The 18,881-nt window shown below is 42.6% G+C and overlaps 1 protein-coding gene across 1 annotated transcript; it reads left to right on the forward strand.

Annotated features, from left to right (window-relative positions):
- Window positions 1-4,034: 4,034 nt before the first annotated feature.
- Slc10a1 (solute carrier family 10 member 1) lies at window positions 4,035-18,805 on the forward strand. The gene is made up of 5 exons (XM_027929418.3): window positions 4,035-4,390; window positions 13,267-13,477; window positions 15,241-15,419; window positions 16,725-16,921; window positions 18,702-18,805. The coding sequence occupies exons 1-5, from the start codon at window positions 4,035-4,037 to the stop codon at window positions 18,803-18,805; spliced, it is 1,047 nt and encodes a 348-aa protein (XP_027785219.1).
- The last annotated feature ends 76 nt before the right edge of the window (window positions 18,806-18,881 follow it).

An 18,881-nucleotide genomic window follows, 5' to 3' on the forward strand; every position in this document is an offset into this window, starting at 1 on the left:
CTCTATTGCAAGCAATGCCAGAGTGAGATCCCTCTGCATAAATCATTCTGAAGCACTCAGATACTTCTGCAGGATGATTTTCTACAAGTAGAATTTGGGGGTCATGGGAAATGGCCAATTAAAGATTTTTTTCAGTGTCCCTGGCTTTAAGTTTATTCAGCACAAAATAATCTCCTCCAACTTTACTGAAGTGGATGACCATGTCTACAACCAAATCCACCTCTGAACAGGAATTCAGCTGCTACCCTAGGCCCAGCTTCAGCTTTCTTTCTTTTTGGAGGGATACCAGGGATTGAATTCAGGGGCACTCATGTTACTGAGTCACATCCCAGACCTATCTGGTATTTTATTTAGAGACAGGGTCTCACTAAGTTGCTTAGTACCTCAATTTTTGCTGTGGCTGGATTTGAACTCACGATCCTCCTGTCTCAACCTCCAGACCCAGTGGGATTACAGGTGTGCACTACCACGCCAGTTGAAGCTTCAGGTTTCTTGTCTGCACCAGAGGACACAGCACTCTGTGGGAATCTCTGCTGAATTCCCCTTTTATGGGTTCTTGCAGGTCACTCACCCTCCAGACATTTGGCTAATCCCTGCCAGGATACAGGTAGGATCTCAGGGGCAGTGGAGATCATCATGGACATACATGATGCCTCTCTGGTAAAGTACCAGTAGAAAGGTCTCCAGCAAACTGTTCCTTAAGTAGCCTTGAGACCGGATAGACTGTGTGGTCTTCATGAATGAAGGCTAGGCACATTCCTGTCTGATAGCTCCAGGTGCATCAGAACATGGACATCCTTTTTGGCTACCATCACCCGCTCCTTAAAAGGGGGTTCAGAAATGGTGGCTCAGTTCTTCTTGGGCATCAACATCATGGTGGCTGCAAGATATGGGGAAGTGTTTCCATTTGGCCAAAGCTGAAGCTCAAGCCACTATAGTAAATTCACTCGGCTACTACTACCCCATGAAATTGTTTGGTGACATGTTGCTTAAAAGAAGCAGTTGAGGCTTAAATGGAACAAATATGTAATCAGAGAGACTTTTCCATTCAAATTCTCAGATCTCAAAAAGCAAGGTAACTGCCTGGCATAGGGGGCATACATTTGTAATCTTAGTGACTTGGGAGGATAAGGCAGGAGGATCACATGTTCAAATCCAGCCTTAGCAACTTAGCAAGGCACTGAGCAACTTAGCGAGACCCTGTCTCAAGATAAAAATAAAAAAAGAACTGGGGGACTGGGGTTGTGGCTCAGTGATAGAGCACTTGCCTAGCATGTGCGAGGCCCTGGGTTTAATCTTCAATACAACATAAAAATAAATAAATAATGTGCCCAACTACAACTAAAAAATATTAAAAGAGAGAGAGAGAGAGAGAGAGAGAGAGAAAGAGAGAGAGAGAAAGTGAGAGAGAGAGAATGAGAACCGGGGATGTGTCTCAGTGGTTAAGTGCCCCTGGGTTCCACCCCTGCTATCAAAAAAAAAAAAAAAACCCTAGGTAACTAGGAAGATAAGATGAGGTGGAAGTGGGGCATGGAGCCAGGGTATGAATACCAGGTCTACCATCCAGTTGTATGAATTGGGGCAATTAAATAATGTCTCTGTACAGGGTGTGGTGGCACATACCTGTAATTGCAGCAGCTCAGGAGGCTGAGGCAGGAGGATTGTGGGTTCAAATCCACCCTCAGCAACTTAGCAAGGCACTCAACAACACAGTGAGAACCTATCTCTAAATAAAATACAAAATAGGGCTGGAGGAGCTAAGGTTGTGGCTCAGTGGTAGAGCGCTTGCCTAGTCTGTGTAAGGCCCTGGGTTTGATCCTCAGCACCACATAAAGATAAATAAATAAAGTAAAGGTATTGTATCTATCTACAACTGCAAAAAAGAAAAAAAAATTTTTTTAAAAAGGCTGGGGTTGTAGCCCAGTGGTTAAGTGCCCCTGAGTTCAATCCCTCATACCAAAAATTAAAAATTAAAACAATTTTTAAAATGTAATATCTCTGAGCCTTTTCCTTCCTCCTCATCTATAAAATAAGACTAGTCGTAGTAACTGTTTCACAACATTTTTCTGAGGACTAAATAAGAAATGAAGTCACAGAGCCTGTGTATGTATAAATAATACACAAGAGATCCCCTTATCCCCTAAATTTTTATGAAATCAGAGTAGGTACAGAAAAGAATGGATGTCATCAGCTCTTTAGAAGAGATTTTTCCGTTCTCTACAAAGGCACATTGCTAGGAACAGAATTGGTAGGAGAGGAATAGAAAGAGGGGTAACCAGGGAAAGATGGTGTTTCCCAAAGGGCAAAGGTCACAGCAAGACATAGGAAAATTTTGTGATTCTGAGAAAAGGCGAAGAGGAACTGTTGGTGGATACTAGATAGCTTAGAATCCAGTTTATGGATATATTATGGGATCCCTGCTCTATTTATATGAACAATATGATCAGTAGACATATCCCAAGGTTGATGGATCATTCCTTGTCCCCTTGGGCATCAGACAGATATGTGAAAATTGTCTTTCTTCGGCCTCAGGGCCCCATGTAGGTTGAACAGAATGTCTGTGTAAATGCTAAGCCCTGCACTGGGCTGTCAAAGCCTGTACAACTGCATATGGCAGCCCCATGTGGCCCCACCCTCATGAATGTCTGCTTTGCATGTGTATCCTCTGTCCCCAGGTGGCTTCATGTGGACCATAAGGTCCCCAAGGGTTTTTATAATGGATTACAAGGTTTTTACCCTCCCACAGTTCCAGCACTCAACTGATATTCTCCCCAGGCAGCTCTGAGGGGACAGGCAGTTCTCCTCTCCAGGAGAAGAAAGCAGGCTACTTTGGGTTCCCCCCACCTGCCTTCCAGGCACCACACATTCCTCTGCCTTCCTTCCCCTTGAGATCAGTTCAACTCTAGCACCAGGAAATCATTAATATGAGCGTCTCTAAGAGGGAAAGGGGCTTCAAGCGCATGACACCCTTGGTCTCAGTATACATTCTGAGCACTGCACAGCTTCAAGCAGCCTCCTCGTGGACGTGATGCAGTAGATATGAAACCTGTCTCACCCCTTCAGCAAGGATGGAAGGAAGATGTGAGGCTCAGGACATTGGTGCCTGCCTCTCTCTGCCGCTGTGTGCTGAGACACACAGACCCAGTGCAAAAGCAAAGCCTCAGGAAATCAGAAAGAAAAGGCTGTGTACTCTTGCTTTTTTTCTCAGCAAGTTTCCCAAGCAATGGGGCTCCTCAGACACAGACTAGTCTCTGAAGCCAGGGAGCTTTCCCTTTGGGGAAAGAGCCTCCAAGCTTCCAAGAGCCAGCACCATCCGAAGCAAGTTCTTTCCTCCAGAAGTAAGCATTGCTTCGCAGGGGATGCCAACGTGCCCCTTGAGACCCACAAGTCCAGGTTTGGGGATAAGACACAGGCAAGAAGGACACAATATTCTTGTCTGCCAAGAGGAGGGTCATGGTTACATCCTGTCCTGGAGGCCAGTAATACCACCACCTGCCCCTACCCTGTCCTACAGCCCCTTAGGCTATACCATCTCCATCCAGGAACCAAAGGCAACACAACAAATGGCAACCTGCTGGGCATGGGGAGGGTACCTTCCTCAACCGATTAAGCTGGAACCAGGAGCACAGGGAAGGCAAAGGGCTAGGCTTGGGTGGGCGCTGGTCCAGGACTGGTCCCCAGGGACAGGATAGTAGCAAGCCATGCTCAGTGGAGGGCAAAGGAGAGGAAAAAAGCCCTCGATCCAGCAGCGGCCAAGTGGTAAGGGAGGTGTGTGAGTGGCACCCAGAAAGCTGCAGAGATCAGAGCACTCGGACAGTAGGGAAAGCCAGGCAGAAAAGGCTGGGCTCTCTTCCCTTTAAGGCCACTACCAGGAATCTGATCCACTAGTTGCATCATCTTTCTATTTGCCCAGAGCTATATTTTGTTCAGAAACTCTGTCCTGAGAGGGGATTAAAGAAGGCATCCAGCAAGGACTGAACAAGGAAGGGAGGCATCAGTGGAACAAGGGTAGTCTTCCGCTGCCTCCCAGAAGGATGGAGGTGTACAACGTGTCTGTTCCCTTCAACTTCTCCCTGCCACCTAACTTCGGCAAGCGCCCCACGGACCTGGCACTGAGCATCATCCTGGTGTTCATGCTGCTCATCATTATGCTCTCTCTGGGCTGCACCATGGAGTTCAGCAAGATCAAGGCTCACTTGTTGAAGCCTAAGGGGCTGGCCATTGCCATGGTGGCCCAGTATGGCATTATGCCCCTTACTGCTTTTGTGCTGGGGAAGGTCTTCCAGTTGAACAACATTGAGGCACTGGCAATCCTGATTTGTGGCTGCTCACCTGGAGGGAACCTGTCCAACATCTTCAGTCTGGCTGTGAAGGGGGACATGAACCTCAGGTAGGACTAGGGCTAAAGTGGGAGCATCATGGAACGGGGCCACTGTAGGAATGTCACAATCAAGGGGAAGAGCTGGGTAAAGCCAGGAAGGGAAGAAGTGGGGGCTGTGGATGTTGGGGGGAGGGTCATGGTATTTATTGCCAAGAGCTTATGCAGGGTTCGGGGAAGGGACTGGGGACCACCTTGGTTTAAGCACCAGGCCAAAGGGGCCAGCTGGTCGAGGATTATTCTGAGACCTCTGCACTCCCAGAGGTATCTCAAGTGGGACACAAGGATTGTCTTAAAGGAGCACTGATTTCTACCAAAGAGCCTCTGTAGAACTGTACCAACCTAACTGGGTGTGAGGGGGTGTTGTCGACTCTGAAACAGAAGATCTGAAAGGAGGTGTGATGGGTTCCAAATATTGCCAGGGATTTCAAGGTGACTTGGAACCAAATAAGCACCTCAAATTCCTGTAGAGCAGACAAGAATTCCAAAGGTGTTTCCAAGTGTCTGAGCATCTGAGATATCTTCTTTTAAAGATCCATCAACCCAGAAGCCAAGCATGGGGAGACACACCTGTAATGTCAGAACTCCAGAGGCTGAGTCAGGAGGATCAAGTTCAAGGCCAGCTTCAGACCCTGTCTCAAATAAAAACAAATAGAAGGACTGGGGATGTAGCTCAGTGGGAGAGCACCTCTGGGTTCAATCCCCAGTACCAACACAAGAAAGAAAGAAAGGAGGGAGGGAGGGAGGGAAGGAAGAGGGGAGGGAGGAAGGAAAGAAGGAAGGAAGGAAAGAATGGAATCCCTCATCTCCCTATCAGATGCATCGACACTTCCAGGCAAAGGCACAACCAGGTATGGTAGAATGTGACTTCCCCAAGCCTGCCCAGGTTATGGCAGGCCCCACCTCAGCCTCACTGGTAGGGGAAGACAAGCAGCATTTGTGGCCCAAAGCAGACTGAACAGAAGTCAGCAGGAGCCCTCTCTTAGAAGGCACAAGGGGGCTGGGAGTACCTGTCCTTCCAAACAGGTGAGACTCTAGCCTTATGCACCTTCCAGAGGAGGCTATCTCAGACCACAAAACTGTGCTGGGTCAACAAAGCTCATCAGCAGAAGCTCTCTCTCTTTTATCTAAGTCTGAGTCTCAAGCCAATTTCCTCTGATTCAGTCTTCAGTGGAGACATTATCCAATGCCAGACAAAGTCCACCTGCTTGTGTCTGTGAGCACCCTCCCCTCAGCTGAACTTTACTAAGAAAACTAACCAAGTTGGACTGGGGTATAGCTCAGTGGTAGAGTTCTTGCTGAGTGTATGCAAAGCCCTGGGTTCAGTCCTCACTACCAAAAACAAAAAAAAACTAACCAAGTAAAAAAATTCCCTCCAGGTAGTGCAAAGTGACACTGTGACAGTTGGATTTTTGAATTTTTATTGTTGCTGCTGTGCTGGAAATCAAACCCAGGGCTGTTCACGTGGTAGGCAAGTACCCTACCAACTGAACTATGTCCCCTCGGTCTATGGGACAGATTTTTAAATTATTATTTATTTAATTTTAGCAGTGCTGGGGCTTTGGGTATGCTAGGCAAGTGCTCTACCACTGATCTACACCCCCAGCCCTCTTTGGGACAGATTTTTAAATGAAAAAGCCTAGAGCAAGAGTTGGGGTTTACCAAGACCTGCACTCTGAGAAGCCCCAGGCTCTCTACCACAAGATTCAACCTTCCCTGAGGTAGTGGATAGGGAGAGAGAGACTAGGAATTCAGCTTGTACAGGATCCCTTGGGAATATATTTTGATGTTCAACAACCTCACTATGAGAAAATTTCTTCCCTCTGCCTAATGCAAACCTTCCTGCAGCAAAACAAGCTGATGGGTCTTTGATCTGGCCTATGAACAAAACTTGCTGCAGCATCTGTGTTCCAAGAAACCCAGACTATTATACCTTAAGTACTTTAAAAAGAATGCAAAAATCAGATGTCAGGGAAAGCTGCTCAGAGGGATTGATGTGTCTGTGGGAGAAGCAAAGCAGAGGTGACAGTGTGAAGGACAATGGACAAGTTTTTAAAAATGTAAGTGACCAGATGTCCCAGCCTCATCAACCATGCTAATGAGGCCTTCCACCAATACCTGCACTTCTGTGGTTTGAGACCTCTACCACGACAAGCCTCTAGTGACTCAAGAACATGACCCCATCTGCTTTCCTGCTCAGCCTCCTTGCCCAGGCACCTGAGACTGTCACTTCTCCCTAGACCCCAGGAGAGATAACACTCCTCTGGGACTGCCACCTTCTGTCATAAAGTCCCTTGTCCATAAACAAACCTCACATGCTCATTAAACCATGCCTTAGACCCCACTGGTGGAGCATGAATATTGCCATCTGCCATTACTTGCTGCCAGACTTCAAATTTCAATTTGAGTTCATCCAGGACATATTGTTACATGTATTATAATGACAATGATATTAAGAATAAAATAAAAATCTGCACTAGACACTGGATAAGTACATGATATGCTCAATGCCTGGGTAGGGCTGCTCTAATAACCACATATAAAGATGAGGAAACTTGAGTCTTAGATCTGGCCTATGGACAAAACATTTATTGAAAGTCTGGGTGGCTCCAAGGCCTGTGTTTTGACTCAAATATCTTCAAGGCCAGCATGTTCATAAACAAGATGGTTCATGGCCTGCCAGCCTCAAAGGCACAGGCCCTCTGCTCAGATGTAAGCCTGTGGGAGCTGAACCTACTGCTGTCACAGCTTCCTGCTTTTCAAGAGAAGGTAGAATCTCCATTTTTATGTGGAATCTTCAAATTTTTAAACATCAGCAACTTATTCAAATTTGTCTGAAACTAAACAATATATGTCTAAGAACCAAATGTAGCTCCAAAGCCCAATTTGAGAGCACTCACTCAGCCCAACATTACTGTGTCCCACTTAGAGTCAGTTTACACATGAGGAATCCGAAGTCTGGAAAACTGCCATAGGTTTCCCCCAAATTGTGAAAAGTTGCATATAGAACCAGTCCAGGTTTCTCTCCTGGTTATTCTGCCTCCAGCTGGGGTGAGTCTGAAGCAGCCTGCTGTCACAAGAGACTTAGGCCATCAGGTGAATTCCTCGATACAGATTCTTCCTGGAGGTCACACAGGCAAGAGAAAATGCCCTCCAAGTTGAAGTGACATTGGTTTGTGCAGAACAGAGAAGAGAATGTCAGCAGGAACAGGTCTCTTTTGTTTGCCCTTGCTGTCCCTCAAGCTCAACTGCTTCCCTCATCCCACAGGGCCCACAGTGGAAACTAGAGCAAATGGCGGTGGGACAGCAGGCTTGGGCACAAGCCAAGGATTCCCACATAATGTAAAAGACTAAACAGGACAAGATGGAAGCCACTGGGGTTCCTGAAAGTTTCCCTCTTCACCATAGGACTGGTGGGTCCCCTCACATCTCCCTCAGCTTCTGCCTCTGAGCTCTCCATAGATAGGTGCTCAAAACCAGATTCTCAAACATGGTGTACAGATATCCAAAGCAGGGACTATGCAGTGCTCTGAGAGCGGAAGGAGAAAGGAAAAAGATAAACCAAATGTACCTTTTCTCCAAGAGGCAGACAGGCCACAGTGTTATCATTGTGGAAACTAGAATCTGGAAGTTCTCTCCCAACCGTGTCCCTCAAGATAAATTGAGGATCACAACAGTTACAGAAATCAGCAGGTTAGGAGATGGATGTCTCTGACTAGCCCCCAGTCACTGTGCACATGGATGAAGTATCCCAGGGTCTGGGAACATGACTCCCACATACCATGAAATAAGAGAAGAGGATGCCATGAGATAAGGTACAGCATGTCCCAGAGCAAACTTCAAAATCTGACACACCAAGCCAAAGTAAGCATGACTTCTCTACTCTAGGACAGCAAAGCAAACACACAAGTTGCAAGTTGTTTTTTTACAAAAATCAAAAGCCAGCACTGAAGTCCCCACATGTCCCTCCCCCATCTCATTCCCTTGTTCTCCAAAGGAAACACCTGCTGGGATTTGGTGTTCTGCATTTCCTGGGATCTTTATCACATGTTAGATATCCATAAATAAAACATACTGCTCTATTTGCATGTTTTAAATTTTATATTAACTGTCATCATTTGACAACTTGTTTTGAGAAACAGGCATGTATGTAAAATAACTACTGCATTTAAATTTGCTTGAGTTGATCCATTCTGTAGTCAGACATGTCTGCAGATTTCATCCACTGCTTTGGTGGACAGTCTTGTGGATGGTCCCTTGCTCCCAGGTGAGAGGATATGTAATAAAAGCTAGACTGCTGCTGGGCTGAGGACTCACAATTCTACAGCAAATGTAATTGCTTCACTTTGTACTTCATTAGGATCCCTGTTTGTTCCTATCTTTATGTTTGGAATTATCAGACGTTTTAAGTATTGCCAACTGAGGAGTATGAAATCGATCACAGTGATTTTAAATTTGATTTCATGGGAGACCTGGCAGCTTTCCATGTATTTACTGGCCGTTTGTGTACCTCTTCTGGAAATGTTATGGGCTTTGCTTGTTTATCTATAGGATTGTTTTAGTGTATTTTTAAACTATCAAAGTCATTTATATATGGTGAAAGTCTATTCACTGTTTGAGGCTTGATGTCTTAAAAAGATTGCTTACTCTAACTTAGTCAAATTTGCCATTTTTATTTTTTCTTGATCATTTAAATTTCTGAGTTTAAGGAACTGCCTATGCTATCTGCAAAGTGACAAAGTTTCTCTAAATTTCTTTGAAAAGTTTTCAATTTTTGCTTTTCATGTAGAGATCTTCAATCAACCTAGAATTTATTTTTATGTGTGATGTGATCTATCTTTTCACATGAATAAATTCCCAGCACCACTGAATTTTTTCCCAGTAATGATATAATGCCACCTCTCTTATTACATATCATAAGTTTGTATTTGGAATCTCTTATTGGTTAATATGGCTAGCCTTGCCTCACTACCACATTTTCCTAATTACAATCAAATTGTCTTGATATCTCAAATGTTTTCCGCCTATTCTTTTTTAAAAAATTTTTTAGATGTAGATGGACACAATACATTTTTACTGTATTTTTATGTGGTGCTGAAGATCAAACCCAGTCCCTCCCAAGTGCTTGCCTAGTATTCTACCACGGAGCTACGACCCCAGCAGCTCCATACATTATTCTTAAAAATGCTTGCTACTCTGAGCTTTTTACCCCCCCAACCCCTTACTGGGGATTGAATCCAGGGACATTTTACCACTGAGCCATATCCCTAACCCTTTTTATTTTTTGAGACAGGGCCTCGTGGCCTTGAACTTGTGAGCCTCAGCCTCCTAAATTGCTGGGATTAGGTGTGTACCACTGCACCCAGCTGCCTTTTATGTTTTCACCTGAATTTTATAATCAGCTTTCAAGTTTACTAAAAAATTTCTTGAGTTGGGCATGGTGGCTCAATCCTGTAATCCCAGCAACTAGCGAGGCTGAGGCAGTAGGATTGAAAGTTTAAGGCCAAACCCAATAACTTATATCCTGTCTGCCTCAAATTAAAAAGTAAACCTAGAAAAAGGACTGGGAATATAGCTCAGTGGTAGAGTGGCTGAGTTCAATCCTCAGTACCAACCCCTCAAAAATAAAATTGGGTGAATTTTGATTTGCATTATCTTTACACAGAAATTTAGAATCCATTTTTATATTGAATCTTTTTTAAAATGTTTTTTTTAGTTATAGATGAACACACAGTATCTTTATTTATTTTTATGTGGTGCTGAGAATTGAACCCAGTGCCTCACACATAGGAGGCAAGCACTTTACCACTGAGTTACAGCCTCAGCCCCTTATATTGAATCTTCCCCAACAACAAATATGGTGTAGCTTTTCTTTGCCTTAGGTCTTTTTCATATCTATGAAGTTTTATTTCTTCTATAAAGATCTTATATCTCAAAAAAATAGATCTTGGGGCTGGGGATGTGGCTCAAGCGGTAGCGCGCTCGCCTGGCATGCGTGCGGCCCAGGTTCGATCCTCAGCACCACATACAAATGGGGATGTTGTGTCCGCCGAAAACTAAAAAATAAATATTAAAAATTCTCTCTCTCTCTCTCCCTCCCTCTCTCACTCTATCTTTAAAAAAAAAAAAGATGTTGTGTCCACTGAAAACTAAAAAATAAATATTAAAATTAAAAAAAAATAGATCTTGCATCTCTTTTAGATCTAAGTATTTCATTTTTGTGAATATAATTAATGGCATTTTTTTTTTTGTACTTGGAGGAATTTTATTAGTAATAGTATTTGTTCACTGAGAAGGTCAGGGATGAAAAAGTCCCCCAAAGCAAGTTTTAGTTCCACACTAAACATGTAAGTAATGTCTTCTTTGGTTTCTTTCAGCTTTAACATTTGGTAGATCTAATTTGAAATAAGTTCCAGAACAGGGAAGAAGCTGAGGCAAGAGAGAGAAAAGAATGGGTGAACAGTTGAAAAGTGTAGTTGAAAAATGGGGAGACTGAGAGAGTATACTATAATGAAGCCCATCTCAGACAAAAAGCAACCAGTAGGATTTTCAGGGTCTCGGCTGGAGCAATGCCCACCTCAGTCATCTCCCAGGTAAATATTCCCCCAGTGTCCAGGACCTGTGGCCCATCTACTCCCACACGCCTGCCTCGCCCTAAAGGCTTTCTGAGGTCTTCAGTCTGTCACTTGGATCAACATAAAACTAACCAAGCCCTGACTTTCATAGTCATTAAACAACAAATATTCCCTGAGGCAGGAATTGTTCTAGGGGATACATCTATAAACAACAGACCAAGGCCCAGCCCTTGTGAGCTTACATAATAGAGGAGAGAGACCAGAAAATAAACAATAAGCATAGTAAACAAGTAAAATAGAAGTCAAAGAGTGCTATGGGGAAAGAACAAATAGAGTTAGGTAAAAGGGATCAGAAGTGTGGGTGTGGGTGGTGGAAATTTTAAAAAGCTTGGTTAGGGGTGGGGGAGCTTCATTGAGAGTGTCTGGGCAAAGCCTTGCCAGGAGTAAGAGAGTTGGCCTTAGGTTGTAGGGGGTGAAAATTTTCAGACAAAGGAAAATAAAGGTTTAATGGTCTTAAACAAGAGGTTGAAGGTCTTGTTTGAGAAGCCCAAAGAGGCCAGGGAGCCTGGAGCAGGAGGAGTGAATAGAAGGTGCCATTGGGAAGTAAGTGGGGTGTGGGGTGCACACCAGGTAGGGCCTTGCTGGCCATTGTAAGCCTTTGGCCTTTAGCTGGGACCTCTTCAGCAGAATACCTGGGGCCATGACCTGGCCATGTGAGGCCACAGCAGAATGAGTGACAGCTAGACTTCTCAGAAATAGACATCTTATAGGGGAAGGGCAGTAATAAAATGAATCTTAGCTCTAGACTATAAAGAAATAGAGGAGAAGATGAATAAGGGCAGCAATGTAAAGAGGACTAAGTGAAAACCATTAGCCTTGATGCTGTTTGTAGATACCAAAGAATAAAGAAAAGGGAGACTTTTCTTCTTAGAAAAGCAATAGTTAATATTTTAGCAGTACTTGACAATTATTACCATTTTTAGTGGATTGTTCAGTGACCACTATTGGTCAGGCTAATGTTGATTATAGCACATAAACATTCAAGTAGGCTGGCTCTTTTGTTGCTCATGTAGGATATCAGTTTTATCTTTAAAAAGTAGCTGGGACATTACAGTGATACTCCTTTTGAGAGGGGTAACCAGCTGAACAATTCCTTCCTAGGATGGGAGTGCGGTCTGTCCTATCACATGGGGAAAAAGCCAGCACATTTTAGAATTTTGATGAGATTAGCTTGGTGATAGGAGAGTACAGGTAATGTGAACTCCATTTGATTAATGGCATTTTTAAAAAATTACCTATTTGTTATTAGTATCTTGGGTCCCATTTTTTAACGTTATGAATGTATTTAGAACCTGTGGATTCTCTTGTTACAATGGAAATTTTTCTCTATGAATAATCCTGTTATTGACAAAATATTAATAAAAGTTTTGTTTCTTCTTTCCCCATCCCTATTTATTCTATTTGTTTTGCTGTGCCAGAGAGGGTCTATATATAGTATAATTTAAAAAATGATAATACTGTTGCTTTTTTCCTTTTTGTGATATTAAGTCCTTATTTCACCATCAAGTTTAATGTTTATATAGAATTGGGAATTTCCCTTGTTGCTAGTATAATAAATTTTTTTAAAACACTGAATTTTGTTGTTAGCTCTGCATCTATGAAATTCTTTTTAATCTGAGTGATGGGGGCCTCTTCTCTTGCTCCACTAGTATAGACCTTCAAATTATTGTTTCTGATTTGCTTCTATTTCTTATAGCCTTCTAATCATATATATATATATACTAAGTGCTTTTTTTTTTTTTGCCTCTACTCCCATGCCACCTATTCCCAAAGACCACTGTCTTACTTTCCCCAACAGGTAAAGTGCACTTGTTGATCCATATTTTCTGTTGGACAAAGCTACTCTTATCCAGCTATTCCCTAGCTCTAAGCCTATAGCAACTGTACCAGATTGCTACTCCATGATCCTATATGCTAGTCAGGGTGATGGAAATCAGCTATATTCAAAATGGGTTGTGCATATGGTGGATGCTCAAAGCAAGAATTCCTATTATAGATAGGATTGGTATGACCCCTTTCTCAGTGAAGCACATAGGACTATGTAGTTTCATGGGTCTGGATTCAAATTCTGTCACTATTTGAGTTGAGGCAAGTCACAATTTTTTTCCTAGTCATCAGGTTCCCTAAAAGCCAAAAAGAGATAGTATGCTTACTGCTTAAGGAAATGAACTGTAAAGCACTTAGCATAGTGCCGAGCACATAGCCAACATTCTACAAGCCTGTTAACAGATTCTTTTCATCTCTTCCACCCAGCATCGTGATGACCACCTGCTCCACCTTCTTTGCCCTGGGAATGATGCCTCTCCTCTTGTATATCTACTCCAAAGGGATCTATGATGGCAGCCTGGAGGATAAGGTGCCCTATAAGGGCATTATGATATCATTGGTCATGGTTCTCATCCCTTGCACCATAGGAATCATCCTCAAATCTAAACGGCCAAAATATGTACCTTACATTATGAAGGTAAGAATGTGGGACAACATGGGAAGGAAACACCACCACACAAAGCTACTTATGGAGTAAAGCAGTTTATTTCGGGTCACAGTTCTATCGGCTCAAGTCCAAGATCAGGTAGCCCCTGTCCTCCAGTGAGGGTGGCTTGTCATGGCATGAGTAATGTTGGAGCAAGTGCTTACATTTTGTGACAGGAAGAATGTGGGTGTGGAAAAGAGAACACACATAAACATGGACCAGGTTTCCAGTCCCCTTCAAGAGTATATTCACAATGACCTAAGGATCTCCCATAATGCCCTACTTCCTATATGTCCACAGCACTTCCCATTTGTACCATCCTAGGGACCGAGCTTTTCACGCATGGACTTGAGAGAGACTCATGCAAACAAGGAGTTTCCTTATAAAAAGCAGGGTAAGGGGGTGGAACCAGGTGTAGTGGCACACACCTGTTATCCCAGTGGCTTGGGAGGCTGAGGCAAGAAGATTGCAAGTTCAAGGCCAGCCTGAGCAACTTAGCAAGACTATCTCAAAAAATTAAAAAGGGTGGGGATGCCGCTCAGTCATTAAGTACCCGTGGGTTCAATCCCTGGTACACAAAAAAGGGGTGGGGAAAAAAAAAAAGCTTGGTACTCTTATTTCATGGGATCGTAAGGTACCCAAGAATACTTTTAAGTTAGAAGACCAAAAAAAAAAAAAAAAAAGTATAACGTATAACCATTATTTTAATAATATTTACATTATGCTCCTCTTACTACTAGATGCTAGTTTATGCTGCATATTCTGAAGACAGTCTTCATAATTTGATATTTGTACAAAGTAACACAAGAGAAATAAGATTCAACAAATGGGGGCTGGGGTTGTGGCTCAGATATAGTGCTTGCCTAGCATGCGTGAGGCACTGGGTTTGATCCTCAACACCACATTAAAAATAAAATATATTGTGTTCACCTACAACTGAAAAAATGTTAAAAAAAAAAATTCAGGCTAAGGTTGTGGCTCGGCGGTAGAGCACTCACCTAGCACGTGTGAGACCCTGGGTTCAATCCTCGGCACCACATAAAAATAAATAAAATAAGGGTATTGTTTCAAACTACAACTAAAAATTAAAATATTAAAAAAAAACTCAACAACTGCATAAGAACAGGTACTGGAAGAATGTAAGGAGATATTATTTTTCAGAGCTGGAGTGCTCATAGGGGCATCTTGGAGAAGAGGGGCTTTAGCCAGACCATAAAGAAGAGTAGGATTTAGCTAAGATTGGGAGAACTCTGAGTAAGAGTTCAGAAGGCACTAAGGCCAACTTGACTGACTTAAGAAGCCAAAGGGAGTCTGGGGAAAGGTGGTGGTGTATGTACTCCCAGCATTTCAGGAATACGATAGATGAAGAGTGAAATGAGTAAAACCTCAGAGAATTTATAGCAGTACTATGGTCACAGATCACATATCACTTGCCCTCAGAGGAATCTTGGAAGTAACAGCTGTGGGCCCTCCACCCACTTTATAGGAGACCTGAAAAGTACTTAAAACTATAGCCATTCATTGAAAACCTGCCATCCAGAGCTGGGTCAAAAAAAGATTTGTAGCTGAGTTTTAGAGTTATTAGTCAAGTCTCTGTTTTCCAAGTATCCAAACTATTGTTAAGTCTAAAAATAAACAGATCTTTCATATTCCCTTTCCACTTCAAATATCAATATTCTAGTAAAAAATGCTTTTTCATTCCTAATCCCCAACCTTATCTCCCACAATGACTTTTTTTCTCGTCCTCTGTCCAGGGAGGGATGATAATCACTCTCTTATTCAGCGTGGCAGTCACAGCCCTCTCCATCATCAACACAGGGAAGAGCATCATGTATGCCATGACACCACACCTGCTGACAGTCTCCTCCCTGATGCCTTTTATTGGCTTCCTGCTAGGCTACATTCTCTCTGCTCTCTTCTGTCTCAAAGCAAGGTAGGTATTAGAGCCCCTGGGTTCAATCCCTGGTACAAAGAAAGGATCTGGGAAAAGAATTTTCCTAGCTGTATGTTCAAAGGCACCAAAGGAACAGAGCCCTGGACTGAGAAACAAGTATCAAACAGGAGAATTACTGAATGGGTTAGAGGCCTAAGTTAAACCCAGACACCAAATGCATCTATCATCCAAACAGCAACACCTAATGGCTGAGTGCCCCTCTCTCCAGAGTCTAGATTCCACCTCTTACTGACTTCCCTAGACAGTAATGGCCTGGGGTAACTGGGAACAAGGACACCCAATTCAACATATTACAGTGACTTTCCCTCATTTTAGCCCTGGGAACAAATGCTTATGAAGGAATGTAATCATTACTAGCGCACATACCCCAACATACACACAAAAAAATTATAAATAGAATTTAAAAAATACCCAGGATCTGGGGTTGTGGCTCATCAGTAGAGCGCTCACCTAGCACATGCAAGGGCCTGGGTTTGATTCTCAGCACCACATAAACAAAATAAAGGTATTGTGTCCAACTACAACTAAAAAGTAAATATTAAAAAATAATTATCCATTTAAAAAGCTGTACTAACAAATCACTATAGATGTAACACAAACCAAAAGGCCATCAATAACCAGTGACATAAATTTTCTCAATGCAGATCACAGTAAATGGCCACATACTAAAATGTCATCACAGTAGCCTCCCTCATTTAAAAAAAAAATGTGCTTTTATTTTATGACTATTTTAAAACACTTGGAATTCAATAAATTTGAATGTGTATTCATTATATGTAAACATCCATTCTCTAACCTGTAAAATGGAAAGCAAAACTGGAAAAATATCTTCCTGAGTTAGAGTATTTGTTTTAAAGATGCTAAGCCACAAACTTGGGAACCAGGCAAAACTCAGGGCATTTCAGACAAACTCTTCCATGACCTGTTGAAAATGTAATTGACCTATAGATTTGACCTAACAAGCCAGTGAATGATACCAACTCAAAACTTCCTCTCATCCCTCACCAGCAAGACGATTTCTCCAAACTTAAATTTGGCAATCCTGCAAAAGCAGACTTCAATGTGTACTTAAAAACTTAAATGAATCTTCTAGGCACCATCCTCCACAGGTTGGGTCACACACATCAATTTGATTTTTCTTAAACCAATATGCACCCTACATATCTGATTTCCATCAGATTGCAAAGGGTCCCAGTTATCTGGGAATGGGGGAGAACAACCGAAGTCATGCCCTCATGTCCCTTATGAGTGTATACAGTTGTTTTGTCGTCTTCTCCTTCATAGGTGCAGACGCACCATCAGCATGGAGACAGGATTCCAAAACATTCAACTCTGTTCCACCATCCTCAACGTTACCTTTCCCCCTGAAGTCATTGGGCCACTTTTCTTCTTTCCTCTCCTCTACATGATTTTCCAGCTTGGTGAAGGGCTTCTCTTCATTATTGTCTTCCGGTGCTACAAAAAATTCAACCCTCCCAAGGGTGAGTATCAACCCCCATCAAGCTCTGCTCCTATATAGGAACAGAGACTTCAACACATTTCTAGCAGCAACTTTTAGGAGCCAACGTAGCTTCCATTAACTGCATGCTCTGCCTGCCTTCTAGCTGGAAAAACCAAACTGGATGTGCAACATGGGCTGCTTTATCTAAGCAGGGAGACCATTTCTCAGTATGAGAAAATAGGACAGAACTGCTTTGGACAGAGATAGTTGTAAGATATAATTTGGTAAAAGGTCTATTTCAAGAATTTAAGAAGTTTCAGTATTTTTTTTGGATTGAGTTTTCAAGGTCCTGGGACCAGAACCCTTTGTACCACTGGTACCCCCATGTGGGAAAAACACATTAAAGCAATGCAGCCCTTATATCCAGAACCCATCAACTCTGGTTACACAGTAAGTGCAAGCCTGTTAAACAGTAACCATCACAATAAACTTAATACGATTTATACTTTAACCTGATCACTACTGGATAACATGGCACCTGTTCAGAGCACTACCTCCAAAAAAATAAAATCCCAGAATCTCTTCCTGGAGTGCATTTTAATCCCAAATGCCACCCCACTCCCATGCTAGGGACTACCCAGGTTCTAATTACAAACTTCTAAAATTGAGCTAGAATCCTGGCCTACAAATATCTTTAAAGCAGAAAACTCAGCCTTGCTTTATAACACATCTCATTTATTTTACCCTAAACATCACTATATTTTTTTCCAATAACTTACCCAATTCATTCTCCTGCCTCATTTCTCTCAAAAATTTTTCTTGCCGTGGGGTTTGGTACCTGAGGAGAGTACTCAACTTTCCCTGGTAAAATTCATATTATATACTAGCAAATGCAGATTCTCTCCCTTTGCAATTAGCTTAAGATATAATCTTTGTTTTCAAACAGCCAAAAAAGGGGGGGGGGGGGCTGACCATACCACAGAACCATTTATCAGCACTGGTTCAAAACTACTGTGGAGTTGTAGAAAAACAATCTTAAGTTTGACAACTCAAGATTTTTGCCCAATAAGATAACCACCTTGCCAAAAAATGTATGGGAGAGCCAGGCGTGGTGGTACACGCCTGTAATCTCAGCAGCTTCAGGCTGAGGCAAGAGGATTGAGTTCAAAGCCAGAGAGGCAAGACACAATTGAGACCCTGTCAAATACAAAATAGGTCTGGGTATGTGGCTCAGCGGTCAAGTGCCCCAGAATTCAATCCCAAGTACCAAAAAAAAAAAAAAAAAAAACAACTATATGAATGAACTTAAGACTTAATATTCAAGAAACTTCCTCACAGTATTCCTTGGAAGATGACCCCAGTGGTACTTTCTCTTTGGAGCTAATGGTCTCAAGCAGCTCTTCTCAGAGTAAATAATCTGTCACAAAAAGGCTTGTTATTGAACCCTATACCCTTAATAGTAATGAGACAAAAGACCTCGTCAGATTTCCCTAAAGCTCTTCTTCCCTGCCCTGTTACCTCCAGAATGCAAACCATTCTTGCTGACATAATAAACCCACCTCCCCTGTTATTTTATGTTCAAAGTTGCTAGAGGTGAAGAAATGAAATCTTGATATTCCATTACTAGAGTAAGTACTTACCACCATTAGGAAGACTGAGGGAAAAGCTAATCTTTCCTCAGAGTTTGAATCATGAGAGGTCATATTAAAGAGATTATAAACATATAAACTCTAGCAGTACTAAGTATTATTTTCCAAAATGAACGTTTATTATTAATATTGTACTCCCAACCATCCCTTAAACCCTTTTTGATTTTACAGAGAAAACAAAAATGATCTATACAGCTGCCACAAAAGATGCAATTTCGAGAGCTCAGGAAAATGGCGTCCACAAAGGGGAAGAGTGCTCCCCTTGCACAGCCTAGCCCTTCCGACAGCAGCCTGGATTCTGGGCAGATGGCAACTGAGAAAGCCAGTGTGCTCAACTACAGGGCAGCAAAA

The sequence above is a fragment of the Marmota flaviventris genome, chromosome 2 (assembly GCF_047511675.1).
Source record: "Marmota flaviventris isolate mMarFla1 chromosome 2, mMarFla1.hap1, whole genome shotgun sequence".
NCBI lineage: Eukaryota > Metazoa > Chordata > Mammalia > Rodentia > Sciuridae > Marmota > Marmota flaviventris.